Here is a 27,079-nt window from a genome sequence, read left to right as displayed (position 1 = left end):
AAAAACAAAATCAAGGCGAAATAGGAAAATCAAAGAAACATTTCAATATCCTGCTGACAAACTTTTTCTGTATCTTACTACCTTTTAATTATCTTTTAACTATCTTTTAACTATCTTTTAACAATCGATTGATCAGATTATACAACCCGATCAGTCAACCAAACCATAACCCGGCGGGAAACGGGTCGAAAAATTAGTCATAACCCGGCTGACCCACCCTGTATGTCAAAATAACCCGCCTGATTAGTAAAATCTCGACCCGATCAACGTGGGGCTGAGCCCTAGGCCCAACAGATCGACTAAAAAACTACCCGATCGATTCTCAGCCAATCTTAAGTGCACACTTCTAACGCAGACGCAGTTCAACGTTTTACCTTTTTACTTTTACTAAAAGCAATTTTCATTTTTCAGCTGTGAGAAAGGCACGAGGTCTATCTTGTGTTAGCTCTGAATCCTTGTTTGCATAAAAACGCTGAAATATGGCTAAGCTGAGTCCCGATACCAAAAAGAAACTGACCGCTGTCGTCAATTTCGGAAAAACGATATTCCATTGGAGCTTTATCCCCACAGTTCTCTATTTAGGTAAATTTTGTGATAAGCATGGTTGGATTTGTGGAGTTACTTTACAATCCTCTTTTACTTTTAAACGAATGAAAATGTCATTTTATAATAAGAAAAACCATTATTTTCTCTGTAGGATTTCGTCAAGGTACAGATCCTGGTATGCCTCCTATTACAATCATGAGGTTTGTTTTAGTTCCGTGCTATGTATTCATGGCATTCAGCATTACTAGCACAGCATGATTTTCTTACGTATTAATGTTTTTTTCTCTTTTACAGTTTGCTGTGGCAATGAAGTTGTGCTGACTGATGTGATTTCTGCAATGTGTATTTTGTGTCAAGGGTAATAATACAGTTAGTTCTTGTTTAGGAATGGTTATGCTTCTTATTTCACATCTCAATGTTTGGTAATTGTCATTTGACTCGTTTGCTTTCTCTCTCCCTTCTGCAACTCTTTTTGTGACTGGATTTCCAATGCAACTGTTGACATATGGTGTTACAGTATGCAACACTGAAACAGCAATGGTAAATTCCTTCTGCTCCACATCCATTAGAACACTTACATGTATAAAAAAATAATATTAAATTTAGACAAAGAAGAATTTATATAAATAAGTACCCAGATTTTGCTTTTGGTTTCTGCAATTTCTTTAGTATGCTGCTCTTTTAAGGTATGAACCATGGAGGCATGGTCATGTTTCTGAGTTTCAATTTCATCCCTTTGACTATCAATCAGTTGCTTCTGAATCTGGATCTGTTGTCGTTGACTTTCAACCTCTTTCTCAAGCGCGACAATTCTTTCTCTTGCCGCCATTAATTCGATGAATTCTTCCTTTAGTTTATCATCTTGAGACATCGCAGAAGACACAAAATCCTTTACAGTGATTTCGTCGTTTTCGGTATCATTCGCCTTTGAAAAGAGAAGATTGTCCTGGAAAACCGTTGAAGATATCAGATCCATCAATGAATTTTCCGTAGCTACATCTTGAGAGACAATACTTTCCTCCTAAAAACGAGATTTTAATAATTTTGATTAATAGTACCGCACAGAAAATTCGGTTAACAAATACCGAAAAAGGTAATTTTGAACCGCAAATCAATGGTTCCGACAATTCGTCGATTTTATCTACCACTTCTGGGACTTCCAAGCGGTTCAGGTAAACGCTAAATGGTTTTAAATAATGAGATCGGTTCTGCGTCGGCGATTCGGCAGTTGAAGGTTTCGCAGATGCACCATTCTTCCCATGCTGATTATCGTCGCAATATTCCTCTTCGTCATTTGAACTATTTAAAGTTGCTTCGGCAAGCATCACCTGGTGTTTTCTTAGTTCATCGACGGCTTTGACCCATGCAGCAGAGCGTTTAGGCTAAGATAAATATTATGCATATAGTCGAACTAACAAAAACAGTTTTTCCAACATACCACTAGCGATGTTACGTTACAAGTTATAGGACGGGTAAAGCTCTTGTCCAAAGTTAATCGGTCATGTCCGTGGCCAAAAAAGCGGACATCATATTCCTTACCGTTAATGATTCTAAGAACCTAGAATAAATAAAACAAATTTAAAAATAGAAGAGAAGCAAAATGTTACAAATTCTATACTTTTGCAGGCCAGTATGGGAATCCTTTCGCCTTGGCATAAACCAGTTCGTGTGATGGATTACAAGGATGACAAAACCAGTCTGGTTCTTCTTGCATATTTGATCTCTTGTAACAGTCCCGGCATAAGTTTATTTCACCCAATTCGTAGGCACAGTCCCGCTTCATAACTCTAGCAGAATCTGCCAATGGGCTGTGTTCTATTGGAACAAAATTAGTTAGTTAGTTATCGTTGAAAACTTGACACCCGAATGTTTCTGCACTTTTCCTCATATGTCTTTACGAAAATGTGATTAGCAGGCTAAAAGAAAAATAACAAAGTTAAGAATGAAAGAAAATGGAGACTGCCTAGCTACTATCATATTAATCTACAGAGCAATAAAAGAAATTAATTCAAGATATTAAGGGACGCCAATTAACATAAAAAGTAAAGTTTTTTTGGTTATTCACGAACCTCCATGAAAGATGGTAACATTGTGAACCACAGTATCTGTATCCATCCGAAATTGGGCAAGCGATTTGTAAACCTGACGATCGGCTCTATCATTCATCTTTGGAAGACTCATCATGGGTAACCGAAGCAGGAACATCGCTCGCCATTTTTCTTCTTCCTCCACACTGGATTTTATTTGCTTAGGCCTAATAGTAGAGAGCAAGTGTTTGAAGTTGAAACATGTTTGCCAAAACTTTTTGTGCCACAAACATACATTTTTGTAAGGCGTGCCGCACACCTGTCGGTGGTAAATGGAGTGCTATATGCGGCGTTGTTGTTCACAGAGTTCCAGACGTAATTTTCAATGGGTAGCTAGAATGGAAATAGGTAATTACAAGTTATTTTGGAGCAATCAAAATTGTTTTTTTTTTTTGCTTTTTTAAAAAGAATTTGCAGCTTAAGAATATTACTGCTTCTACTAAATTGTACCTTTTCCTCCAATCTGGCACACGCAAAACTGAGAAGAAGATTTAATTCACCTCTGGCTTCAGAATCTTCTTTACTTTCCTCAAATTTGATTTCCTTAAATGGCGAAATTGGTATTTTTCCAAAATTATTTGTTGCATTAGAAAAGACTAGACAGCTACTTACTTTGCAAAACAGACAAACAAACTTTTCTGTAAAATCTTCATGCTTTAAATCATTCAGACATGCTACATGGTAAACTCGTGGGCAGGAAGTGCAGGCCAAAACTTCACCAGGTTTGTGGCAATTGAAACAGTACCAATCATTCTTTCCTGTCAGATCAATTTCAGATTCCAGCTATAATAAATACAAGCATTATTGAAACATAAACATCAATTGTTGTTGGTCATAGGTTGATGTGATTTTGTCTTACCGGAATGGCAAAGATAGTTTGTTCTACACCTTTGTTACACCCTTTCACTGGGGCAGAACTCTTTTTGAGGATCAGATTATCCTCTACCAGCAAGCCAAGTTGTCCTTTTACAAATTTCCCTTCGAGATTATAATGTTTGCAGCAATATCGAATAATATTCTCAGCAGTAGCTGATTTACGATCAAACTTTATAACTTTAATAGCATCCCAAATACGCTGGCACGTAAATGGATCTCCTCGACGGTAAACTTTTAGTTGAGTTGAACACGTTTCCATTTGCGTTTTGTTTATTTATGTCATAAATCAACAAACGCGCACAGAAATTTCGATAAACTCTTATCACATATCCCAGAACTAGAGAATCTCTCTGGCGCGACTCGGTGATGCCTGTGTTGTTAATATGAATGTTCAGCTGTTGCCAGATAGCAATTGGCAACCACAAAAAATTTACTAAATTCGCTAAATTGTTTTGTATAATTAAATTTTTATCTTCATCTTTCTTAATCTCGTAAATTTTATTGGTGTTTTGCTAATGAATGGAACACTTAAAAAATAATCTGGGAAGAGTCTGGAATCCGGTTTGACAGAAAATAGAGTAACAAGTAATATCGCTAAGAAGCAAGAATCGAGACAAAACAGCTATCTTTATTGGTACAAACTCAAAAACAAAAATAAAGCCAGCCGAGATTGATTTCGAGGACAAACATTTTAAATTACTCTTTTAGTTATCACGAGGTGGCGAGTAGAACTCTGATTATTGCTATTTATTTGCTTATAAGCTGTATCTGCTGACGCAGTTCGACACAAATGCGCGTGTGCAAGCTCGATAGCTGAATGAAGCAAATCCAATGGGCGATCTATATGACCGTAGGGTGTGTGGTTCAAACTAGTTTCACCATCGGATCTAGCCAAAGCACAGCGCAGGCAGTATGTCATCCAATCTGGTGGTTCTCTAACGTGACTGACTGTGCGGTGAAATTCACGCGTGCAGTGCCATGAACGTTAGTGACAGGCGGGATAGAGGAGTCTGGGGATCGGTCGACAGGACATTAGATGTAGCCATACGGTCTCATTTAGCGGATCCTGATGGAGTCGAAGAGCCTTTCTTGCCCGATGCGGAAGGGAAAAGGCCGGTATCAATTCATCAAGTATGTGCTAATTTACCTAAGTGCTAATTTTTGTATACAGCAGTTAACTACTCGCTCCACATTTCTTTTTATTATTTTGTGAATTAAAAAGCAATACCGCCGTGGCTTAAATGATTTCATCCAATGAATAAACATAAAGTTTTAAACAATAAGCATTTGTTGTTTTGTCATGCGACTAGCAGCACCAGCTGTTTCTCAAACCGTTCGCGTAACGCTTTTCTATATAACTCACCCCTTATTCATCCACATTTATTTGACTAGAAAACCTTGAAAAAAATTGAAACATAAACATGTTTAATTAAAGAAATACCAGTCTACTAAATATACGTCATTTTTTACGGATGTGTTTTGCCAAATAAGCGCCAACGAATTGTGCTATGTGCTATGGCCGTGATATGAATCTGATTTTCCTTAAACCCTATCTTGGCATTAAGCCATATGTCATAGTCGACCACTGCCAATTTTCTTTCAATCTGGCATGATCTAGACAAAAAAATCCTTTTTTTTTCTTGTATCTTTCGTATGTAGAACAAGTCCTGGAGCAGCCTATTGATCGTGACTGCAGTGGCTACCACACTTGGAACTGTTATTCCCGCTGGTTACAACATCGGAATCTTGAACAGCCCACAACAAGTAGGCCAGTCTTCACGTGTGCAATTATCAATCCATTGACACGATTACTTGATCCTTGTTTCCATTATCATCCTCGCAATCCATTATTCTTAATGATATTTTCGTAAAAAAAAAAATACCTTCAAGCTTATTAGACTCGTGTCACTGCATTTACTATTATAAATAGTAAACAAGATGAGCTTTGAAATCCCTTGGCTATATGACCCCTATAGAGTCTGAGACAGATAGTGTTAAGATTGTGTAGCCTACTAAATGATGTCTGTTTCATTTAACTAGGTCATTGTGGACTTTTGTAATTCTAGTATATTGCACACTTATGGCACAGCTATCGAAGAAACTCCGCTGGAATTACTATGGGCGTTTGTGGTTAGTATTTTCCTGATAGGAGGAGGCATGGGCGCCCTTATGGGCGGCTCAATAGCTAATCGAATCGGCAGGTGAAATTGATAACCAAACTACAGGAGAGCCTTATCACGTCAACTTATGTTATTCAAACAACCTTACAGGAAAAATACTTTATTGGTAAATAGCTCGGTGAATGTGATAGCAGCTATCTTCTTTGGCACGTGCGGCATTGCGCAATCAGTGGAGATGTTACTCATAGGGCGATTTATCGTCGGTATTGGTGCAGGTGCGTATCCTTTCACACTTGACGCGCTCAAATTTCAAAAAAGAAAAAAAAGGATTGTCTATTTCTCATGATTATATCATTCAATACAGGCATGTCTACCAGTTTCATGCCACTTTACATGTCCGAAATATCTACCCCGGCGACACAGAACGTTCTTGGTATATCTCTGATTACATATAACAGAATTTTGGAAATGATAATCAGACACCGTTTTTCCTCTACAGGTCTTTTATGCCCGGTAGGAATTAATTTAGGACTTTTTATTGGCCAAGTTCTTAGTCTCGAAAAATTGCTTGGTAAGTCAAATCCCATTTGTTACGAGACGCTTATTGCTGTTCCGCATTAATGAGGACAGTATTGTTTTTGTGGACTGTCTAAACTCAGGCAATGAAGACAACTGGAACGTGCTGCTTGCCTTAACCTGCATTCCTGCCTTACTCTGTCTGGCTGTTTGGTATTATCTGCCAGAAACTCCGAGATACCTCTTTGTCTTGCAACAGAAAACTGATCTCGCTTTTAAAGGTTTATTCACTTTGGCTATTACATCACATCCTTTTGGGCAACACTTTCACAAATTTCATCCTTTTATTCTAAACTACTGCGCTTTTATTTTAGAGCTCTCTCGTTTGAGAGGACTTCCTGTCGATCAATTAGGACCGGAGATGGAGGAATTGCGTCGAGAAGCCACTCGAGTAACGGCCGAAATGCCCAAAGACGGACTCAATAACACAAATTCGCAATCTAGCTGGACATTGAAAACGATTTGGGCGAAGAAAAGTCTCCGTTGGCCATTTGCCTGCGTTGTGGTCATGCATCTTGGTAACCAACTGAGTGGTATCAACGCGGTAGGGCAATGAGTTAAAGAACAAATTATTGATTAAACAATGACGCTTTTCTCCGTCTCTAAAGGTTCTCTATTACTCGACTGATATATTCTTGTCAGCTGGACTGGATAAGCAACAAGCCGAGTATGATGAACTCATAACAATAGTAGACTATATGCGTACTGTTCTATAAAGTTTATTTCTGTATTGATCAATCTGACAGGTTGGCTCTATTGGGAGCTGGTTTCATCAATGTTGTTATGACAGCGTGCGTCGTCTTCCTCACCGCACGATTTTGTCGACGGCCCTTAATGATGATCAGTACCATCGGCGTCAGCGTTTTTCTCGTCGTCCTGGCTCTTTGCATCTTCTTCATTGTAAATATTCACTTATTCAATAAGTCTAATTTAACATCACAATTAATGAAACTATCATATACAGAATAAAGCATCGTGGATTCCTTATTGCTGCATCGCTGCCTTGTTGATTTACGTTGTTTTCTTTGATGTGGGTGTCGGTCCATTGCCTTTCTTCCTCCCATCAGGTTTGCACGAAATTCACCATATCAATTACAGCTTCACTTTTATCCTCTTTATCTAGAGCTCATTCCGGCCGGACCAAGACCTCTTATCATGTCATTGGGATGTCTGGTATTCTATTCTTTTCAGCACAATCAATTTGAATATGTTCTTATATCAATTATTCGTTACAGGTAAACTGGTCAACCAACTTCCTGGTGGGCATGACATTCCCTTCTTTACAGAATGTGATGGGCGTGTACATTTTCGTCATGTTCGCGGCGGCCACAGTAGTTCAGGCTGTATTCCTATTTTTCAAACTTCCAGAAACCTTCCGACCAACACGTTCATTTTCACCTGCTTCCCTGTCAGTCTTACATTGAATGAAGGGCGATACTGACACATATGTCTCAGGTAGAGGAGAGGAGTTATCGTTTATGGACAACGCACGAATTTTGCTTCCAAGTATACGTTTCGAAATACAAAACAAATAAAATTAAATATTGCATATACTCTTAACATAACCCCTGACTAAAATGAAAAGCTTTTTTCACAGCTATAGGAACAAAAAGATAGTGTACATAATTTATCAACAACAAATGCAGACATCTTCACCCGCCACAGCTCATGTTGAAACTGGTGCAACACTCATTGCAGACAAAGGGCCCACGATATTCAATCCTGTCATATCGACCATTGGATCATGTGCAGGTGATTCACCCTCACCTGACGATCGGACAGAAGGTGATTCGTCTTCTGCCAACATTTCGGCGGATGACGAGTCAACGGAAGGCATTGCAGTCTCCATCGCAATGCCGATTGATGGTAAAGCAATCACGTCGTCTAACGAGCTCAGAGTAGGCGATGAATGATGATAAATGGTGAATTTAATATTCGGAGAAAGGAATAAAATGGGTTTTTGTAGAAGGAAGTCGTTCGTGTCTGCCGCTGGTTGAACCAACTTCAATTGCGAAGGGTCGATAAAGTTGGCCAAAGATGACGAATATTCGTTGTAGAATGTAGAGGAAAGGGCGTCGTTTCCGGTAGGGTCATTAAGTTCGTAGCTCTGCGGATACCAGGACGGTTTGAACAACAAACTAAAGTCGTCACAATCGGCGGGATCTTCCAAAGACTGACATGGAATTCTCGATTCTTTCAGCGCCACCAAATACGAATCCACTTCGGGTTCCTTCGGGATGGTCACGGGCGGAATAGGTGGGACGGACAATGGCGGAGGAGGCAGTGACTTCACAATTTTTTTGGAGTGTTTGCCTGATTTCGTTCGCGGTATCTTCATCTTTTTAAGGACAAAACTCAGCAGAGAACTCGGAGCATCTTTTTCCACTTCTACGTTGATTCCTGGTCCCCATATTCCATGCACATCTTTGCTGATTAATCCTGCCTTTTTCTTCTTTTTATCGTGCACACCTTCTTTGGAAACTGGAAGCGAAGTTGGCTTAGAACTTGATGCTGCAGGATAATTCGGCTCCTTTTGCTTCTTTTTCAATTCCTCACTTAGATTGATGAACTTCAAATTATACTTTGATAACATCGCTGGAGAAGCAGCTCGTCGAAGCAGTCTTCTTGCGATTGCCTCGAAAGGTCGTTTCCATCTACCGATTCCTCTGCCATTCGCAATTGGGCTTCCTTCCAATTGCAACACTACAAAAAAAAATGGGGGCTCTTAGTAAACCAATAATACTTAAATTAAATTTGTGTTTTTATACCTCCGAGTGCCAGGAAAAACAAGAAGACCATAATCCTGGAACACTTCATTCTCGTTTACATAAATAAAGAGAGAGGCTTGCGAGATCCTTCTTCTCTTCCAACTTGATCACCACTCAGGTAAATTTGATTGTGAACACGGTGTATTTATATTATTTTCTTTGGGGGCACTTAATAAGGCGGCCTTTTGTTTTAACAATAATCCAGTGGACACCGCGTGAAAGTTGGTGCTATTTTGATATCCCTATCCTCTATCAAACTCATTACAAAGCTACAACTCCCATCAGCATGGGGTTCTGGAACGAATACAACAATGGCCGAACGCCAAGCCGAAGCCCATACATGTGCGCTGTTCATTTACCCATATTAAAACTATACTAATAAACGCATTACCAACATTTCCCTGAACCACTGAACGTAAAAATTCTATCCGGTCACGAATTTCTTTTATTAATGAACCCATAAACCGCATTTGCCTTATGGCTTCCCCATATGTAATTGCAAAACGAGGTATGCACACATAAGCAATCTGTCCTACAACTTGTTTTTCCTGCTCTCTTCGTACTTATTTTCAAAAAAAGTCTATTTAAAAATCGGAATTGACTAAACTAGTTGACTCTTGGCCCATTCCTTAACATCCTTTCAACGCCATCACATGATTTCATTTTATTCAAATTCAATCCCCTCGGCCAGCGATCTTGCGGATACTGTCGATTGTACCAAACATGCTCAGTTTCTTAATCGAATGTCCTTTTAATGCCACGCATATGCGCTTTGAACAATGTTTCCCATAACAGATAAGGACCGTTGTTTCGTGACTTAAAACTGTCAGACGCAATTCGAGAAACAGTGTTGTTATCGTCTTGTTAAGGTGTATAGTATAATCTTCTTTCCTGTGCTGGTTACCTGCATCTGTTTTCATTTCCCTTGTTACAATGCCCGCGATTTACTGAACCATCACATTAAAAAAAAAAAAAAAATTAATTCAACTGCTTTAATTGCTATTGAAGCATGCGGAATGATCAGACCGTGAAGATGTTGGCCAATAACCATGTCAAATGTCCTACATTAAATTAGTCTCTAGTTTTTTTGTTGGTTAATTTTTAGGTTTTAGGCCTACAGACAAATGTTAGCAACATTCGGGTAACGTGTATATGGTTTTCTTTCATGCTAGGCAGTCTTCTTTACTCGACTGAATGATTCGGATACAGTCTTGTTTCTATTAAAGACATGGTGTTTAAAGGCAGAGGTAAGTTTTTTTCACAGTTTACATTTGTGTTAGACTTCCGTTCAATCTCTTCTATAGCGAATCATTTAATATAAAGTCACTATATAATTTAGATATTTTGGCAGAAAACTTGTGTATGTCGTGAAACTCGCTTCAGGTAACATCTAATCTTGTTTATATAGAAAAGTTGTATAGAAGTGCTGAAACTGTTAGAAACAGACTGTGCATCAGGTGATTTACCAACAAACTCAAAGAAATGAAAAGGTGAAACCAGAGGAAAGTTTTAGATATTTAACGGACTAAAACGGGATATGCGTTTAGCATTCCCGAGATCGCAAGCAACAAGATTGTGCCCTTCATTCGTTAGTAAAGCAAAACGCAGATGCTATATATAAAATCACGATGCTGTGCTGGGAAAATAGGCAAATATGGCCCGGTGTATTACAATGAAATTAGGCGAGGATAAAATATGTTTTTCCCTACCGAACACGTTTTTGCAATTATCAACAGAACGAAAAAGTTTTTACACACGTCATGCACCTTTCCTGTTTTTTCTCAAGTCAACTGAAATGCTGTCAAAAGTTCTTCTTTTCTCGGAAGCAGAAGCAAACGGTGAATTGTCATAATATCCAACAACATTATTCTGAAAAGGCACATTACTTTCGCCTATATTCAATCCTACCGGATGATAAAACTGGTTAGAATTATAGCACTCGTACGGGTCTTCAAATTTACGGCACGGAAGTCTCCGGAACCAATCTGTTTGAGAGTAGGTCGTTTCTGGAAGATGATTTGATTCGATCTCCGGTTCTTTTATCGCTGGATCTTCCAAGTAATTCAGAAGAGAAGGGTGTAAATCTGCTTCCATGTACAGCTTGACCCCCTGTCCCCAACGGTAGGGCTCAATTTCTTTGTTTAAATTCATGAAACCTGATTTTCGCGACGAATCGCTTGTTAATACGTAAGGATTAACGTAGGCGTTGTTGATTGAAGGCGTAGTACTTGCTCGTCGTGATGGAACCGTTCCAGTTAACCAAACTTGACCTGGATCGACGTGTTCATCTAAGCGGACGGCATTTCTCTGTTTTATCCTTGTCAGCCACAAAGGAGGGAATCTTCGAGTGATTAGCTGCTTAAAGATGGTCGGGAAAAACCTTCCATCGATCCGTCTGTTTCTCCATAGTTGTTTGATGGATAGCGAGCTGGAACTACATGACATTTGCAAAACTGTTGACCAAAGAAACATCTTTTAAAAAAAGAAACTCACGCAGGCAATAATTAGAACGATTTCCATCACCTCCGAAAACGATCAAGAGACTAGTTGTGGCACCGGAAATTTTCATGGTTCCGTCACGGAAGCAAATGCAAGGACGCAATCACTTTCTGCATGGACGAGTGTATCCTTCTTCACTTGCGATTTGCTCACTACTGATCAGCTATTTACTGTGGGACACGTACATATATACTAGTCTTCGACATTCGACTATACTTTGTTTGAGACCTCGAAGGCCTCGAGTAAATAAAGATGGCATCCTATCCGCGCGCGAAGGTTTGGCGGAAGTAAATGCGTATATTCCACGCTACAATAAATGCAATTGACTTCTAGTGCGCACTTCATTTATTTATTTTTTTTTCTTTCTTTCCTTGTGATATTTCCCAGCGGTAGTTGTGCTGGAAGAGATGTGTCTTGGGAACCAAAAATCCCGAACCCACCAAGTTTAATAGTTTGTCAAAGAGTATAAACGCTAGACCCCAAGCATTTTTCTCTGTCGCATTCGAATGCCAAGAGGAAAAGGATATTCATTCGAGGAAGTTTTTGATACACAATTATTGATTCTGCTTCAGTTCTACTTTATAGATTAACCTTATAGGAATAGACTAACATTTTAATGTGTTTTCCTGTTAAAATGCGGTATTTGGCGGCTCTGGTTTAATTTATAGCGTTGCAATCTTATATATCAGTTGGCAAATTCTACATACCCTAACTAATTTTGATACTCATAAACCCTTACGTGAGCAAGAAATGTGCTAAAAAAGCGACAAATAAGTGGGTAGTCGTATTTTCGACCTTGGAGATTGAATAACTGCGTTGGAATTTCAACGCTTGAATTACTGCGAGGCTCGCAAGTTCTTGTTTTTTGACACCGTGTCGTCACGCTACGTTTAACAGCCGTTGTCCGTAACGCGATATAGAGTAAATAAAGAGCATCATAAAACATGTGGCCTTCCTAATCTTCTACGACTGCGTTTGTATTTCAGACAAGCCGTACACATGTACGCACATGGGGCACACAGGAAACAATTCTTTTTGAATTGGAATTTCCCGCTATTTGTAATTGCCAACGCTCATAATTGTTGTAATGAGAAACGGTAAACTATAGGTGTAGAATGCTGTTCTTTTTCACGTCACCTTTACCCTTGCCACCTATTTTAAAACACAAAATAATGGCGCATACGATTACAATTATGGAACTTGAAATTTGCATATAAATTTGAATACAAGTTCACCTGTATAAACTAATTAAACGATCATTCATTTCGACTGATAGTTAAGACAGAGTTACCTATGACACTATAGTTATTCTTCTTGTATATACACACAACAAAATTTTAGAAGCGATCAGGATGATACGTAATAAACAAAACGTCCTCTTCTGGAACAAGTATATGCTATAATAATATAAGCTTACGCACTCGGTCTGATATACTGTACAGCAAATTCAATATTATTTGGGGAAAATAACACAAAGGGCTTTTGCAAAATAAGATCTTCTTTGAATTGAAGTAAATGAAAGAGAGAAAAATCTAAAACACTCGCTGGAGTTGAAGAATTATGTTTCAAACGTTCACCATCAGAATGAGTATCGTATTCCAGGCCGACGATGAGTTGTTGGTTGCTAGGAAACAACTGGCTGAAATCGTAACAATCGGTGGGGTCTTCCAATCTTTGACATGGAAGTCTTGACAATTCTAAAGCCCTTAAATAGGAATCATCTTCCAGGGTATCAGCCGATAATGGCGGAAACCACGGATGAGGTTTTGCTCGCAGTACGTGAGAAGAATGTCTAGAGTGGACCGGCCTCCCAGGTAGATTAGCTTGGGACTCTTCGTTTTTATTAGCGTGAGTGTCACTGAATATATTTCTCGTGCTACTTCGATACCGTGACGTATCAACGAGACGGTTAATCGAAACGTCAGGCATTCCGTCTTTGACATCAAGACTTGCCTTGGAACGTGATGAATAATTGAAAGGATTGTGTTGTTGACTCGAGCTGATAGTAAGATGCTTTGAGGGCATTTGGGTCGAAGAAATCCGCTGAATTAGCTGAGTGGCAATGGATGCTGGAAAAGAACTTTTGACATTCCATCGTTGTCTCCATTTCGCAGAAATAGTGGACACTAGTTGGGTATGCCATTGCAGTTTAAGATCGAATTAATTGCACGTCTTGGTCAAATACACGTAAATAAAGAAAACACTCATCTGTACCTTGAATTGAGAAAAAGACCAGCAAAATGTAAACACTGCGAACATCCATGATCCTCTTGCACAAAATGAATTGGAAGGTAGACCTTTCTTCTCTTCCCACTTGTTTGGTACTGTTCTCTTAAACGTAGCATCCTTACAACTATACACGGATTTCCATGGGTGAAGCATCGAAACGTTACGACAATGATCATATTTCGAAGAAATGTAGTCAATCGGCCCCACGTGGTTTTTTAAATTGTCAGCATTCCCTTACGGTACTTGCGGCGATGCTGGTAACGATCTAAAAGGTCTTTGAGTCCCCCGGTTAGATTACGGCCATCTCACTTAATTTTCAAGGAAAAATTCGGTGCATTGTCACGCAGTTTACGCAAATATTTCCCTCGTGATTCTAACTCGGAATGAAAAGCATTGTTTTTTGCGCATTACCCCACTGCCCTCCTTATACATTCTATACAGCCAACTAGCGGCGATGGTTATCACGTTACCCGTTAGATTCCGAACAAGTTTGTGTCGCGCTATCTTTATAGCAAATACCAGCATTGTTTATCTTCTCCTGCTTGGCGCAGGTCATGCACGTTAACTATTTGATGCAATTGACGTCGTTTTAGCCTCGTCAGGGACATATATAGAAACAACGTGAAGAGAAATAAAAAAAAAAAGAAATTTTTTGGTAAAAAAACAACAACAAATTTTAAAAAACCCTTTTTAAAAAAAAAAAAAAAAAAAAAAAAAAAAAAAAAAAAAAAAAAAAAAAAACTAACTACTATAGAGAATATACCTCAAAGTCCGTTATATGTAGTGGAGTAGTTGTTGGGCGTTGTTGTTATGTCCATCCGATGCGATGAAGATCAATTCGTGATGATGCAACAGGTAGATAAACTATAGAAACATTGGGTGGAAAGGGAGGGATGATCTTCACGACAACGGACGCTTGCGTTCAACTGGTTAAGCAACCACGGTAATAGTTGGGCTTTATTCTTCAAAAATTGATTAATTTATTTGATTCTAACTTTGCGCAATTCGTTAATCCCGATAAGGGCAATGGGAAGGGACAGCTGAATGAGTGACAAAGGTGCAAATGCTTTGAAGCATTCCAGGTGCTGTTTATTGTGTTTAGACCTGTTTTCTATATCGCCCCAAGTGCAAATTTGTTTTGTTTTCCTTTGTCCCATTGGCGTTTCTTTGTTTTTCCTTATTGTTTCGATTGTTGCGAGAATATGCCAATAGTTAAGGCAGGAAATTCGCCAGCGCATCGGTTTCTTCGAATTCGCCGTTTGATATGGGGAGGCGACACGAATACAATGGAGAGCCTGTGGTAGCAGCTTTGAACGTATAATAATTTGACATGACCTGTTTACAACATACACACAAGTCTAATATAGAACGCGTGAGGAGTAAGATCAGTGCAGAAACCACGCTAGATCTACCTACACTTAACTGGATGTTTGTAATCAAAGACGTCTTGTTGTGGCAATGCCAGCAACGATCGGAGCACTCGTTCCTCTAATTTCAAACAGATGTACTAAATGCTAATGAACGACTCTTGTATCCATCGCCTCAACACGCAAATGTGCATCAACCTTTTTGCACATTTCAGACGGCACGCAAGTAGCGCTGTTCACTGCCCGCTGGCTCTTTCAGTTTCCCACTCGTATACGCATCCGGTTCATTGCGGATTTTCTTCCACCACATTTTACGTGCACTAAATGAATTAATACTTGTATTTAAGTCGATTTAACTGGCTGGAGTAGATACAGTCGTAAGGGTCCATTAACATTTCGCAGCGCAATCTAAAATGTTCTAGTGCCATCAAGTTCTTGTCGGATTTCAGTCCCTTGTAGCCCGTTGTTTTATCCTCTGGCCAGAATGGATTGGTATTCATCACGTTATGTGATTTAGGAGGATTTTTTTCTTCGTCGGCAGAGCTCCACACCGAGCGAAATTGCTGCTGAACTTTTGGCCGCCATTCTTCATTGTACGGTGAGTAGTCCCGGACGGCTTGATTTATCGGGTAAGAGACTCTGTAGAATTTATCAACTTGTGCGATTTTACAATCCGATGAAGGCGATGTCACTGCGGATAACCACGGCCATTGAGCTGGGTGATGACTTTCCCTTAGGTTGACAAAGTTCTTGCGCTTGGGTGACATTTTCGAGGTGAACGCGTGTCGGTATCGCAAAACCATTTCGGAAAATGCTTGTAAAGGTCGTTTGAAATTCCATCGGTCACTCTGATCGGCTGTCACTTGATGCACAACTGAAAATGACGATGAAAACAACATGTTAGAAATAATCTGCCAATGTTTTCTTTAATTCTAACGCACCTTCAAAGACCACAAGCAAACAACAGATAATGAAAATGCTGCGAAATCTCATTTTGTTGTCTGCAATAAATGTTTATAAGAGACTAAAAGTGATGTCCTGTGGTGAGCTTCTTTTCTGCCTTCCAACTGATTTGTAACTGATCAAGCGTAGACAACAAGCGTGCAGAAAGAAGAGCATATCAAATGTATCTGTCCTTCGGGCAGTGATTCATCAAAAGTCACGCGACTCTTGACCGAAGAGCAACAACAGCTAAAGAAATTTTTTTGTAGCTTAATTTCAGCTCAGATTCCGTCGTAAACGCATTTATTGCGAGTGTGTCTCAGTTATTAGAGCCTTTTTTCCCCTCTACGTCATGCTGTATTTGGACCTAAGATTACAGGTGTTACAACGTAATAAGGTGCGAATGTCTTCCTTTTACTTTTTTTTTACGATTTAATTTTAAAAAAATTCATTTCGTTAGAATTATTACCTCAATTACTCTCTATATCGTGGAGCGTATAGAAGGCAGCGCCATCCAGGAAATATTCCGTCTTACCTGTGCTAACCTATATACCTGGTTCACGTTCTTATTTCTTTTTTCGAGAACAGAGACGCAATAAGGCTTTGTTTTTCTTGTTGCTGGGTTTTGAGCTAACGCTTTCTTTAAGTATATGCATCATCTTGCCGGAAGCCAACATGGCGGTACCTTGCTCAGCCAGTGGAAATATATGAAACTCGGTCAACGAGGAGCGACACGCTCACGAGAGATGAATGTCAGGGAACTCAGTTAACTGGTGACGCAATATCTGCTGTACATAAGTTTTTTTTTAAACCAACATTTTCATTCGTGTTAATCAGGCGTGTAGACGTATACAATTATTTAGCCTACTTTTTATACTGTGAATAGCGTGAACATTGTTGCTTTCCCTTTTGGCAATGTCTACTCAGTTTACACGGTCCCGTGCCAAAGTCACCGTTTCATCCAATGTAAATGACAACAATAATGTTCTTTTTTTCTTTCGAGCATCCTGGATATTAGTGAGTCTGCCAACAGCATTCTATTTTTACACGTCAGGGCGGAATTTCCAGAATGCGTCTGACAGGTTGACTGATGGAGCGACGAGCATCATGACAACAAAGATGGAAGGCAAGACAATAAAAACATTTTTTTTTTCAAAAGTATATGTGTATTCTATTTATAACAAAATCATTAGGTTTTATGTGGAAGCTGATGCGGGAAATTATGCGGCTCAATCATCGCGCAGCAATGAGCAATAAACATCAGCTCTCATAACAACCACTACAAAAAGGAAAGATAAAAGGACAAACAACGGCATCCGGGATTGACTTCCAGCGTCATTCGTTAGAGACCTCAAACAGGTGTTGGAATGTTTCGGTACAATCACAGATCAAATTTTGATAAAATGTTCTACATTGGCTGTCAAAAAAAAAAAGAGAAACAAAACAAAATTAAGCTTTGGAATATCGATTGACGTAAACATCGATGCCTAAATGACGTTCCGGCGGAGAAGAGCTTTCCTCTGCTGGATTTTCAAGAGATAACTCGCCTGTATAATCGCCTTGCTCTGCTCGCAATGCTTGAACGTAAGGAGACGGTTGCTGTCTGTAATGATTAACCGGCTGCCATTCATTGTCTCTTTGACGTTGGGGCAAAGGAGGTCTGACATTGGGACGAAGAGTTTCGACGCGTGTCGGCAATCGCGTTGGATTCTCCAGTTGAAGCAACGTCATATCTGGAACAGCAAAAACGTGCTGCCTCTTGACGCTGTTTGGATTGACTCGAATGCTGGCCAACGAAAATCTTCGTTTGCCAGACGGACTGTCTTGAACGAACGAAACACTGGGACGAGCTTCTCGTTGAAAGATGCGCTGCGCACTTGTCTGTGTTCGTTGTTCACCGTTGTAAGTCGGTTCGGCAGTCAATAAACTGCCCAGCAATGATTCCAGCCATTCGCTAGCGTCCATCTTTTCATTGTACGGAGTTAGGCCAACTGACGCAAGGGCGCTCCTTCTATGTTGTTGGATACTGGATTGTGGCCATTGCAGTGGATATTGTCTTCCATAAACGGCTATGTCGTGTACAAAATGTTAATAGTAAGAATGTATTTCAAAAATTATTTGTGTCTGTTCTATCCATCTTACCAGTCATGGTGAGCAGGAAGAGAAAGGAGAAGGCAGTTAGTTCCATCGTATTCCTCGGATTTTGGACCCTGCGGCTGTCTGTAGAAGAACGCACTGCTGTTGTTGCTCGTCCAACTTCAGTCGAATAACTACTGCCACCGATACAGCTGGAGAAAGCATTTTAACATTTTTCTCCTTCGTCACGGCAAGCCCATCACTGTGGATGGCGAGAAAGCAAACTTGTTGGCTGTGTGTATACCGATTAGAAGCTTCGTGGGAGACTCCCACTTCCATCGACTCTCACTGTCTTTTCTTTTCGCTTCCTTTATTCGCATCTTCTTGCTTTTTTTCCCGTATCCCTTAGGCTATCGATGTGATAGGAAATTCAGCCGGAGAAAATGAAACGGCAATAAAAAACCGGCACATGGCCCTCTGGAAGTAAAAGTAGAAAAGAACAAGGATCCTATACCTTTTATGTGACATCTCATCGAACCATCTACTTTACCAGCTCAGTGTGGTAATTAGCAATTCAGGTCACACACGATTAAAGTCTGAATATAGAAAATACAGGGCAACATAAACTTGTTCAAATATGCCCATGTTTTTACCCACATTTTATGCCAATGCAACTCGGCTCTTTTCCTCATGACTGGTCGCTCGATTTCAACTGGAACCAGTGACTTGGCGGGCCCCGCAGCATTTGGAGAAAACAACATTTTTGTTATTTGACTCTTTCTTCTTATTATTATTATTATTTTTTTAGGTTATCTTACGCACGACTTTATTATAAAGGAGATGACTGAAATCGACTGGAACGAACCAGCATAACGGCTGAACGCGGTTACGCTGACGTGCAAAATAGGCAAACACGCGAATCGAGGTTTGCGGTGTCTCATCGAAATCCACATCAATACATTTAGGAAAGCTGTTGATGTCGGTCGTTGGATGGCAGACGCCGCTAGAGCGAATAGTTGGCAGAAATGTTAATTGCGAATCGCGCACCAAGAGAAAGTTCTGTGCAAACATGGAATTTTCATTCCTGTCGCTATAAATATTAGTAAAATACAATTTCATGTTGGCTGTGCTTTATTTCCTCCTCTCGGATGAACGGTCCTTTTGTTCCTTATAAAACGCACGTCCGAAAAATCACGTTTAATGGCCTAAAGAAAGTTGAAGATAAATGGAAAAGATCGAAAGCGAAGTGAAAGCTCTGCGCATTTTTGATGCCTTTTGCACATAGTAATCAATTGATGAGGGAGGCGTGATGGCGGGAATTTGAAAAAAAAAAACGATGATGCGGAACCAGTTAAACGGTGCATGAAATTGAAAACAATTGCGCTTTGAACGACAGGATGGTTTCTGTGTATTCTTTTTTTTTTTTGCGGTTTTTTTGAACAAATCACTGATATTCGTGGGCTTTCTCCATGTTTTACATCTCTTTGCAGTCTCTTTCTCTTCCAAATTCCATATGTGCCATTAATAGCGCACTCTGGTATTGTAACAAATATAAAAAAAAACAATATTCGTTCCAATGAAGAGTAGAATCGAGCGCTATTTCGACTATCGAGTGGAAATCTCGAGCAGTGGATCCTGCAGAGCCTTCCAACCCGTTCCGTCGTGGATGTACACACAATGGACACAGAAGAATTCTTCGGATACAAAGGACTTTCAAAACTCGATGACGTAGCGAGGTGTGTTAAAACCGTATCTCACACCGTTGTACAACAACAACAACAACAACTTTAATAGAGAAGAAGAAGGAGAAAGAAAACGGTTCCAATGGATGTCGCAAATTAGGCCCATTACATCTACAATAATCAGTTCAAATACGCTTTTTTAAGCAGATCTTAACACATGGCTAATGGTGTAATAATATATTATTATTATTAAGAAGGGCTGTGGGAGAGACAGAGAGAAAGGAAGAGATTTAAGCAGCCTCTTTCTCCATGCGGATGAGCTCCTGGAGACCATCGTACATCTCCTTGACGGCCTGGTATTCAGTCAGACCCATGCGGCGTTTGTTGGAGATGTCGTACACACCACCTTCGGCTTCGGTGTGTTCACCAGCAGTTCCGCGGACCTATTTGATTGGTCACATCAAATTTCTTTTAAATGTTCCAGCCCAAAAAGAGTTTGCCATTCATTACCTGGAGGTTGAACTTTCCGGCGGCCTCTTCGAGCTTGGCAAGATCAGCAGCCAATTTGGGCAGCGCAATGTGGACGGAAGCGCGGATGGTGGTGCCCAAGTTGGTTGGGCAGAAGGTCAAGAAACCGTATTTATCGTGGTGAGAGAAGGGAATCCTCTTCTCGATTTCGTTGATGGCGTTAACGAGACGGGCATAGACGGCCTTCAAGTCACCACCTTTCTGCATGGAGATGATGCGCAAGTGATCTTCCTCGTTGCACCAAACCAAGAAGGTCTTGGCGTCGTTGTGGTAGATGCCACGTCCGGTGGGCCAGTAGCGGCAGGCGTTGGCAGCCTGAAATTCAAAATCAAATTTAACCTCCCAAACTTGATCGACTTAATCGAAATGCAAAATGTGATACCTGAAGGAAGCGATCTCCCTCCTTGAAGAGGAAACGATCCTGGATGAGCTGGGTCTGGACTTCCTTGGTCATGCCAGTCAATGGGTAGTAAGTTCCCTTGAGTTCGCCTTCCAAGGAGGACAAGCTGGCGACGACTTTCTCTTCCATCTCCTTGTAGTTGGCCTCAGTCAAGCAAGGGTTGAAGGCATAGCCGGCCAAGGATCGGCCGCAACGGACGCGGGTGGAGACGATGAAGGCGCCCTAGAAAAATGCCAAAATCAAACCGTGAAACACTATCGGTTAACTTTCAATATGTTAAAGCGTTAAATGTCTTACCTCGGGGTCCAAGTTGCCGAAAGTCTCGAGATCACCAAAGTCCCTGGGTGGGTGAGCATCTCCGGGCTTGAATCCGGTGTGGTAATCGCAGATCATGGGTTCGAAGAGGTCGTTGAAAACGCTGTAAGCTTCGGCATCGGGGGCGTACACACCGAATCCAGAGTCCAAGTTCTCAACACCTTTTAGATTAGACCCATTTAGGAATTAGGAAAGTCTCAACAAATGAGCTAGTTGGCACTTATACTACTTCACTAAACATCAGCTCGTTAAGACTCACCAGATTGGATGACATCGAGAAGGGTGGATCCGAAGGAGGTCTTGAGATCCTTGATCTTGTCGAAGATCTCGCGACTGAGGTGCTTCTTCAACAGAGACTTGCAGTTGGTGGCTTCCTGGAGCTTCTGGAATCCAGCTTCCAATTTCTCGGCAACGGCGGCGTCAACCATTTTGATGCAAGGAAGAACACGAAAAGGAATCTGGAAACGTGCAAATCAACAATCAGATGCGTCTCAATTAAGAATTCTCTAAGTGAATCTTCCACCAACAACCATTTGAATTCTACCCATCTCTCGCCAATTATTAAAAAAGAAACGACAGAATTGTTTAAGATGGTGACAGAAAACGGCCTACGTGCCCAGAATAACAATCTACCTGCGGGCAAATAGCTATTAACGACACACACACAAGGAATACTGGACGATGGGCGGATGAAGTGGCGCCAATTGAGTTTAATTAGAATGAACACTATCGAGTAGGTATAGGGCTGTCTACGCGATACGTCTGGCTCTCAATATGAGCCATAATATCGTCAATATAGATGCCTCCATACCATTGCCGATGACTACCACAACCCCCCACTTCCGTCGAAGAACGTCTCGCATTACGACATTCAAACGTTGTCGGTGTCCAATTCAAGAATAGTGCGTAGGCAAAGAGAAACACTCTACAGCCAATGTCGATCAGATGTCATCGAACCACATGAAATGCTCGTCTCAACTATCGATACATCAAACAATTGAACAAAAGAAAAGAACCCAACAACCGAATACTATTTAATAAGGAATGAATAAGAGGAGACTTGCCTGCGGAGCGAACAGTAGTGATCACCGACACAGAGTGAAGAGGATCCGAATCGGGTAAAACCTTGTCGACTCGGTCCGGGAGGGTGGGATCCCTCCAGCAGCGCCATTTCGCGCTCCTCGCCGGCATCTGCTGACGTCAGTCCGTTCGGGAACCAATCCGCTGCCAGATATCAGAAGGAGCGGCTCTTTGCTAGATCGAAAGGGTAGCCAGAGAATACAAACAGAGAGGAGGAGGAAAAAGAAAAAAAAAAAGGAAATAATAATACGGGATAAAGAGAAAAAAAAAACGGCAACGGTGCAGCAGCCGATGGATCATGAAAAAAATGCGGATCCCAGAAATGCCGTATCAAATCATCACGCAACCATATCGTGTAGTACCATCATCAAGATTTCGTGCGTGAAAAGGGCAAGCTGATCCATTTCAAATATATTTAGCCAAACTATTGTCCTGATATGTTTGTCATTTGTTAGAGAAATGCTGAGCCGGAGGGGGGTGAAAATGAGAAAGAAAAAAGAGCGAGTTTCCCGGTGATCCAATTTTAGCCCGGCCTGTGAGCACGTATGAAGCGAGGTCCGTCTTGGCAAAATAGCGTGACAACAATACTCTTCGTCTTTTTTGGCTCTTGAAAAACAGAAATATCATTCCTTGCACACTGACGATCAGATCAGCCAGCCAAGACAGGTGAATTTTCTAATTGAAGTTCCAATCTCATCGGCAGACAGCAGCCAATTATAGCCGTATATTCCGTTTGATCAATTTATTTCAACTGCACAACGGTTTGCATGGAAACAAGCAAAATTGTACGGCTGCACTATATACTTCTAGTCTATACAAAGAATATGGGGAATCCCTTTATCGTACTCGGTGGCAGGTTTAGTAGAAATCAATAAAATTGTCGTGCCGCTCTCTGAAACATCTAGCAGGTCGACGACAACGTGAACCATTTCCATAGCTCTTTATCTGTTTCTTCCAATCAATGTATCTGAAGACGAATGATAGAGGCATTATGGATATCTGTGAATTGTGCTAGTTCTGATGTAAATTTGGATTGTGCTTTTCTTTGTGATGGTGCAGACGCCATCGCTAAAAAGGATCAAAACTACGTCGTTGGCTTCTTCGCGAATTGCAAGAGGCTTCCGTTTCCTCACGACCTTCCTGTCTCCCCCCTCCATTCTCCCCCCCCAGTCACGCTTGTTTGCACATGTGTTTTTCTTCTTTTCATCCATCTCCTGTACTTCCACCGTTTCTCCTTTCCTGGGTGATCTGTAATATGTAGAATCATATGTCTGCTTCAAATGAATTCATAGAAGTATAGAGGCTCATCGAAAGATTGATCAAAGCATGGCGACAGCTGTCCTCTTCTTCCTGCTCTTGAATCGATTGTTACTATTGGAAAAAAAAAAGGCTAACACCAACGCCAAACTGGAAGAGCTCCGAGCATAGCAGGTTGGTTGGTAACACGAAAATGGGATACACACAACCGAGGGAGACATGGGATATAGGAAATTGTTCACATTCACGAGAGCTGCAGCGGAAGGCTATTTTTTGAACTTGAATCCGCTCTCTCGGCTCAAGGCAACAGACGGAGATGTTTGTGTCGTGCTCTGCTTCTTTTGATACAGACATCCAGCAAAGTGGGCGAAAAGAGGGGGGTCGTTCATTTTCAAAGTCACGCGCGTGCCACTGTGTAGAGAGGGCGCTCTCGGTGTATGTGGTATAAATATACCTTTAAGAACAACCAGGAAAAAAAGACCCTGACGAGATTGAAACTACGAGAAATCCCCGAGAAATAGGAAAATGCCCGTTTTCTTCAAAACTGTGGCGTTTGTGTTATGTGAGGATATATAGTCGCATCTCGTTTGGAAGTTTTTCGTTTCGCTACGAGATAGTTCAGGTTCCACCCACACCGAATACATTTGGAGGCGTATAAATAGCGACAGTCTCAAATCAACGATCCTAATACAATAGACATTTAGCTGACTTTAACAGAAACAAAAAATAATGAGTTTTACACGTGACTTTCTGCGGGAAATCCTATGCGATTATCATTAAGTCGTCAACTTTACGTGCCCAAAGAGTTTGGGCACGTATATTTTTTAACCAAAAAAAAAAAAGAACACATACAAAAGAGAAAAGTCAGTATTGATCTCGGCGGACTGGGAACGTTCTCCCGTGTGCTTAAGTGTCTCGTTGACTGCCACGATGTAGCGGTGGTGAGGCTCGCAATATCGATCCTTGCCAAACTAGTAGATATAATGCAGAGTAGACGCCCCGGCCATTTACGACTGTCATTTTTTAGCGTGAAAATCCTCCATCCGAATCTATTTAGTCAAGGCTGGATGCATGTACTATTGATCTGCGTAATCTGCAGCCATTACAGAACATGAGAACAGGGAAAACTGGACGACACAACAATTTATTTTATTCTGTTTACACATTGCCATGTTATCTTTTTTTTTTTTTCTTGGCCAGCAGAGAGACTGTGGTCGGACACGGCAGTAGTTTAAACCCTATTAATAGACAAGCCAATGTGTGCTGTGTTTTAACTGGCTCAACAAAGGATCTAGTCTCACAGCACGGACTGGAATACATCTAGTCCATACAATCTATCCCTATATTCCACAGCTTTTGTCCAGTCAGCAGCCGGTTCATGGTGTTCGGCACAGCTGGGATTTTTGCTCAAGGGCTCTCAAGTTCTTGTAGATTTTTTGTTTTTCGCGCAGTACAAAGAAGGCATCGTTTACTAGCTCGTCCATCTTTTTCGAAACGATTGCCAAGGCAACAATAACATGTGTAACAAGGACATTTCACACGATGATATCGTCGATATCGCCCTAAAGAGTTGCGCACTTTCTAACGCGTCTTGTTTTCTAAATGGAACTTTTTCATTTGACATCGAAAGCCCTGAATTTTGGAAATCGTACCCATCGGTGATGGTACTATATACATCGAAGTTTGGGAAAGTCGTCGGATGAGGGCTTGTTTTTTTTGGGGGGTAAGTTTAAAGCGTGCTCGTCCGGAATGCACAGAGCGGTCAATATTTTGCTTTCCTCTACACGAATGGCGTAATAATGCTTCGTTGAATAATCCGCTATCGATTGGAAAACCAGCCATCTGCTGGTCGTTCGGGATAACTATGTCGTCACGCAACGTATAGCGTGAGTGATCCGCCTTTTGCCACACTTACAAACGAGCCTTTCAATGAAAAATGTATTGATCACACTTCGTGTACTCCCATAAGAGTCATGGCAGTATACGATAACGAGTAATGACTTAATTATCTTGGATAATGAATCTAATTTTATTTTTAACACTTTTGTTCCATACCAAAGGTTTTCACTTTGAGATTAATTGCACGCTTACATGTCAGGTTCTAAAAGTTTGCCATTTCTCTCAGGCTGTTTTTGTATTGTATTTTTTTTAATGCAGACCAATGGTTGGTGAATCATGCTTAACACCGTGTATTGCTATGCATTCTACTACTTTAAGTTAAATAAAATACCAATCGTCTCCTTAAAATAACAACTGAAATTTGACGTCCGCGAACATGTTGACACTCACGATTCGTTTAAAATTAACATTGATCGTAGCCACCTCCCGAGTAGCAAGCTGGTCTCGAAGTGTAAATGCTAACCGTGGTGACGGTAGAAGTTGTGACCTTTAAGAAGAAACGGGGGCCAATCGCCGGGTTGTTGACCGGTTCGCGAAAAAAGGGATTGTAGCCCGAGAAGAAATTAGGATTGCCAAAGGTGGATTGAACTTCGTAGGTCACCGGGTCTGTCAAAAATGCCGTTTCAAAATCAATTTCACGTGCTGCCTTCCTGTCGGAGATCTGGGTGGTCTCTACCCTATTGAAACGACTCAAACATTAGAAAATGAACAGCCATTTTTGAAAAAGGACATTTCTCAGAACTGACTTGTTAAGTGAAGATGGTTCGATTGTATCTAAATTTTCGATTAGGAACCTTTTACGGCGACCGGGGCAGTTCACGCTAGTAAAAACCGTGCAGGTAGAGATTGAAGTTGATGTCGTCGTTGATGTCCACGTCCAAAAGAACCGGTTCTGGGGAACCAAATTGTGGATCGGCATAGCAGCCATCGGATAGTTAGGATATTGATAAAAGTTGTTATAACTGTACGGCCGGTATTGGGCATTTCCTTGAAATATCATGCAACAAGTGGCTAACAATAAAACAAAGAAATCCATCGCATTAAAACGATCTTTTAAGTTTTAAACTCTTAGGTTGGCTGGTTGAAATGTACGATAGGAACCGACTGCAGAATTTAGTCAGATTCACGTTCCTTATTTATAGCGGGTACTGGTGGATGGAATACAGCGAAATAATTGGATAAAAAGAAAAAAAAAAACATGAAATTTGCATGGGAACCGACAGAGCTATTTTGATTTGCATTGTTTACTCTGCAATTTAATAAAAAATGATTTGCGCATGACACTCGCGCGTCTAACACCGTTGGCTAAACTAAATTAAACATCGCCGTCTTTCTTCTTCTTTGGCATGCATTAACTATATACACCTTGAAATTTCACAAGGTAAGGGTAGATTCAGAATTCTAAGTGTAATACGAGGGAAATTTTATAAATAATATGGTAGATAAGAAACGAATCAGACTGACAAATATCTCAAGAGGAGTGGCAATAGTCAATTACTGTTAGAGCTGCAAGGCTGGTATTGAGACGGACAAGTAGATAGAGAACTTGTTTTATGTTAATCTTAATTAAAGCACAAACGTTGAAGGACATGTAAATTATATATTTGAATCATCTAATATTTAATTCGTGAGCAGTCTTACACCGACAGTCAATCATAGCCAGTAGTCCGTGTGTTATTACATCCTTAAGAAAAATTCCAAGTAATGAGTTCGCACAATGCATTCGATCTATTTCAAACGTATACAAAAGAATTTTCGAGAAAGGTAAAAAAAAAATAAAATTTAAAAGGTCTCGGGAGAGTCGCCATCCATTGTTAGTCGGGTACGAAATG

The 27,079-nt window shown here is 40.6% G+C and overlaps 9 protein-coding genes and 1 long non-coding RNA gene across 12 annotated transcripts; 2 read left to right on the top strand and 8 right to left on the bottom strand.

Moving 5' to 3' along the window:
* Nucleotides 1-873: 873 nt before the first annotated feature.
* LOC116915871 (zinc finger MYND domain-containing protein 11) lies at nt 874-3,903 on the bottom strand. Its single transcript, XM_032921007.2, has 10 exons — nt 3,493-3,903; nt 3,246-3,416; nt 3,084-3,176; nt 2,869-2,966; nt 2,616-2,800; nt 2,165-2,361; nt 1,985-2,104; nt 1,632-1,928; nt 1,181-1,567; nt 874-1,119 (listed from the first exon to the last, which is right to left on the bottom strand). The coding sequence occupies exons 1-10, from the start codon at nt 3,766-3,768 to the stop codon at nt 976-978; spliced, it is 1,968 nt and encodes a 655-aa protein (XP_032776898.2). The 5' UTR covers nt 3,769-3,903; the 3' UTR covers nt 874-975.
* A 456-nt stretch (nt 3,904-4,359) lies between these two features.
* On the top strand, nt 4,360-7,747 carry LOC116915872 (solute carrier family 2, facilitated glucose transporter member 1). The gene is made up of 13 exons (XM_032921008.2): nt 4,360-4,640; nt 5,169-5,273; nt 5,550-5,710; nt 5,780-5,904; nt 5,994-6,062; nt 6,129-6,200; nt 6,289-6,426; nt 6,520-6,749; nt 6,814-6,872; nt 6,952-7,105; nt 7,170-7,272; nt 7,329-7,378; nt 7,441-7,747. Exons 1-13 carry the CDS (start codon nt 4,488-4,490, stop codon nt 7,627-7,629), a joined length of 1,608 nt encoding a protein of 535 aa, XP_032776899.2. The 5' UTR covers nt 4,360-4,487; the 3' UTR covers nt 7,630-7,747.
* Nucleotides 7,662-9,081, bottom strand: LOC116915873. The gene is made up of 2 exons (XM_032921009.2): nt 8,974-9,081; nt 7,662-8,908 (listed from the first exon to the last, which is right to left on the bottom strand). Exons 1-2 carry the CDS (start codon nt 9,020-9,022, stop codon nt 7,872-7,874), a joined length of 1,086 nt encoding a protein of 361 aa, XP_032776900.2. The 5' UTR covers nt 9,023-9,081; the 3' UTR covers nt 7,662-7,871.
* A 1,526-nt stretch (nt 9,082-10,607) lies between these two features.
* Nucleotides 10,608-11,683, bottom strand: LOC116915869. 2 transcript variants are annotated; one of them, XM_032921006.2, is made up of 3 exons: nt 11,497-11,683; nt 11,202-11,426; nt 10,608-11,129 (listed from the first exon to the last, which is right to left on the bottom strand). In XM_032921006.2, exons 1-3 carry the CDS (start codon nt 11,540-11,542, stop codon nt 10,732-10,734), a joined length of 669 nt encoding a protein of 222 aa, XP_032776897.2. In that variant the 5' UTR covers nt 11,543-11,683; the 3' UTR covers nt 10,608-10,731. The 2 variants fall into 2 exon arrangements, with proteins under 2 accessions (XP_032776897.2, XP_032776896.2); XM_032921005.2 differs by having other exon boundaries at nt 10,608-11,426; nt 11,497-11,676.
* A 745-nt stretch (nt 11,684-12,428) lies between these two features.
* Nucleotides 12,429-14,116, bottom strand: LOC116915865. The gene is made up of 2 exons (XM_032921003.2): nt 13,687-14,116; nt 12,429-13,598 (listed from the first exon to the last, which is right to left on the bottom strand). The coding sequence occupies exons 1-2, from the start codon at nt 13,733-13,735 to the stop codon at nt 12,886-12,888; spliced, it is 762 nt and encodes a 253-aa protein (XP_032776894.2). The 5' UTR covers nt 13,736-14,116; the 3' UTR covers nt 12,429-12,885.
* A 1,273-nt stretch (nt 14,117-15,389) lies between these two features.
* LOC116915866 lies at nt 15,390-16,606 on the bottom strand. Its single transcript, XM_032921004.2, has 3 exons — nt 16,480-16,606; nt 16,010-16,377; nt 15,390-15,942 (listed from the first exon to the last, which is right to left on the bottom strand). The coding sequence occupies exons 2-3, from the start codon at nt 16,059-16,061 to the stop codon at nt 15,398-15,400; spliced, it is 597 nt and encodes a 198-aa protein (XP_032776895.2). The 5' UTR covers nt 16,062-16,377; nt 16,480-16,606; the 3' UTR covers nt 15,390-15,397.
* Nucleotides 16,607-17,145: 539 nt separating this feature from the next.
* Nucleotides 17,146-18,351, bottom strand: LOC123469670. Of its 2 annotated transcripts, XM_045168841.1 has the most exons (3): nt 18,153-18,351; nt 17,558-18,079; nt 17,146-17,427 (listed from the first exon to the last, which is right to left on the bottom strand). In XM_045168841.1, the coding sequence occupies exons 1-3, from the start codon at nt 18,196-18,198 to the stop codon at nt 17,399-17,401; spliced, it is 597 nt and encodes a 198-aa protein (XP_045024776.1). In that variant the 5' UTR covers nt 18,199-18,351; the 3' UTR covers nt 17,146-17,398. The 2 variants fall into 2 exon arrangements, with proteins under 2 accessions (XP_045024776.1, XP_045024775.1); XM_045168840.1 differs by having other exon boundaries at nt 17,146-18,079.
* Nucleotides 18,352-18,514: 163 nt separating this feature from the next.
* On the top strand, nt 18,515-19,872 carry LOC123469671. Its single transcript, XR_006642958.1, has 2 exons — nt 18,515-18,648; nt 18,702-19,872. It is a non-coding gene; the product is annotated as an uncharacterized LOC123469671 (long non-coding RNA).
* Nucleotides 19,471-22,225, bottom strand: LOC116915864 (arginine kinase). Its single transcript, XM_032921002.2, has 6 exons — nt 22,076-22,225; nt 21,271-21,469; nt 20,994-21,172; nt 20,679-20,918; nt 20,279-20,611; nt 19,471-20,211 (listed from the first exon to the last, which is right to left on the bottom strand). Exons 2-6 carry the CDS (start codon nt 21,437-21,439, stop codon nt 20,059-20,061), a joined length of 1,074 nt encoding a protein of 357 aa, XP_032776893.1. The 5' UTR covers nt 21,440-21,469; nt 22,076-22,225; the 3' UTR covers nt 19,471-20,058.
* A 3,133-nt stretch (nt 22,226-25,358) lies between these two features.
* LOC116915860 lies at nt 25,359-26,283 on the bottom strand. The gene is made up of 2 exons (XM_032920999.2): nt 25,994-26,283; nt 25,359-25,924 (listed from the first exon to the last, which is right to left on the bottom strand). The coding sequence occupies exons 1-2, from the start codon at nt 26,281-26,283 to the stop codon at nt 25,651-25,653; spliced, it is 564 nt and encodes a 187-aa protein (XP_032776890.2). The 3' UTR covers nt 25,359-25,650.
* Nucleotides 26,284-27,079: the final 796 nt, after the last annotated feature.

This window comes from Daphnia magna, linkage group LG2, assembly GCF_020631705.1.
Source record: "Daphnia magna isolate NIES linkage group LG2, ASM2063170v1.1, whole genome shotgun sequence".
Lineage (NCBI taxonomy): Eukaryota > Metazoa > Arthropoda > Branchiopoda > Diplostraca > Daphniidae > Daphnia > Daphnia magna.
The sequence above is the reverse complement of the archived record's forward strand: the minus strand, read 5'-3'. Positions and strand labels throughout refer to the sequence as shown.

Excerpts from the sequence above, each read along its gene's own strand:
- LOC116915869 (XM_032921005.2), bottom strand. The coding sequence starts at position 11,542 with ATGAAAATTTCCGGTGCCACAACTAGTCTCTTGATCGTTTTCGGAG. Across the intron at positions 11,427-11,496 it reads TCTCTTGATCGTTTTCGGAG|TTTTGCAAATGTCATGTAGT; the intron begins GTGATGGAAATC and ends TTTGGTCAACAG.
- LOC116915871 (XM_032921007.2), bottom strand. The coding sequence starts at position 3,768 with ATGGAAACGTGTTCAACTCAACTAAAAGTTTACCGTCGAGGAGATCCA. Across the intron at positions 3,417-3,492 it reads AAACTATCTTTGCCATTCCG|CTGGAATCTGAAATTGATCT; the intron begins GTAAGACAAAAT and ends TATTTATTATAG. Across the intron at positions 3,177-3,245 it reads TTGTTTGTCTGTTTTGCAAA|GAAATCAAATTTGAGGAAAG; the intron begins GTAAGTAGCTGT and ends TCGCCATTTAAG.
- LOC116915872 (XM_032921008.2), top strand. The coding sequence starts at position 4,488 with ATGAACGTTAGTGACAGGCGGGATAGAGGAGTCTGGGGATCGGTCGAC. Across the intron at positions 6,201-6,288 it reads TAGTCTCGAAAAATTGCTTG|GCAATGAAGACAACTGGAAC; the intron begins GTAAGTCAAATC and ends GTCTAAACTCAG. Across the intron at positions 7,379-7,440 it reads TCATGTCATTGGGATGTCTG|GTAAACTGGTCAACCAACTT; the intron begins GTATTCTATTCT and ends TATTCGTTACAG.
- LOC116915866 (XM_032921004.2), bottom strand. The coding sequence starts at position 16,061 with ATGAGATTTCGCAGCATTTTCATTATCTGTTGTTTGCTTGTGGTCTTT. Across the intron at positions 15,943-16,009 it reads TTTGCTTGTGGTCTTTGAAG|TTGTGCATCAAGTGACAGCC; the intron begins GTGCGTTAGAAT and ends CGTCATTTTCAG.
- LOC116915865 (XM_032921003.2), bottom strand. The coding sequence starts at position 13,735 with ATGGATGTTCGCAGTGTTTACATTTTGCTGGTCTTTTTCTCAATTCAA. Across the intron at positions 13,599-13,686 it reads GGTCTTTTTCTCAATTCAAG|TGTCCACTATTTCTGCGAAA; the intron begins GTACAGATGAGT and ends ATACCCAACTAG.
- LOC116915864 (XM_032921002.2), bottom strand. The coding sequence starts at position 21,439 with ATGGTTGACGCCGCCGTTGCCGAGAAATTGGAAGCTGGATTCCAGAAG. Across the intron at positions 20,919-20,993 it reads TCGGCAACTTGGACCCCGAG|GGCGCCTTCATCGTCTCCAC; the intron begins GTAAGACATTTA and ends GCATTTTTCTAG. Across the intron at positions 20,612-20,678 it reads AGGGAGATCGCTTCCTTCAG|GCTGCCAACGCCTGCCGCTA; the intron begins GTATCACATTTT and ends TTTGAATTTCAG.
- LOC116915860 (XM_032920999.2), bottom strand. The coding sequence starts at position 26,283 with ATGGATTTCTTTGTTTTATTGTTAGCCACTTGTTGCATGATATTTCAA. Across the intron at positions 25,925-25,993 it reads GAACCATCTTCACTTAACAA|GGTAGAGACCACCCAGATCT; the intron begins GTCAGTTCTGAG and ends TCGTTTCAATAG.
- LOC123469670 (XM_045168840.1), bottom strand. The coding sequence starts at position 18,198 with ATGGAACTAACTGCCTTCTCCTTTCTCTTCCTGCTCACCATGACTG. Across the intron at positions 18,080-18,152 it reads CTTCCTGCTCACCATGACTG|CCGTTTATGGAAGACAATAT; the intron begins GTAAGATGGATA and ends TACACGACATAG.
- LOC116915873 (XM_032921009.2), bottom strand. The coding sequence starts at position 9,022 with ATGAAGTGTTCCAGGATTATGGTCTTCTTGTTTTTCCTGGCACTCGGA. Across the intron at positions 8,909-8,973 it reads GTTTTTCCTGGCACTCGGAG|TGTTGCAATTGGAAGGAAGC; the intron begins GTATAAAAACAC and ends TTTTTTTTGTAG.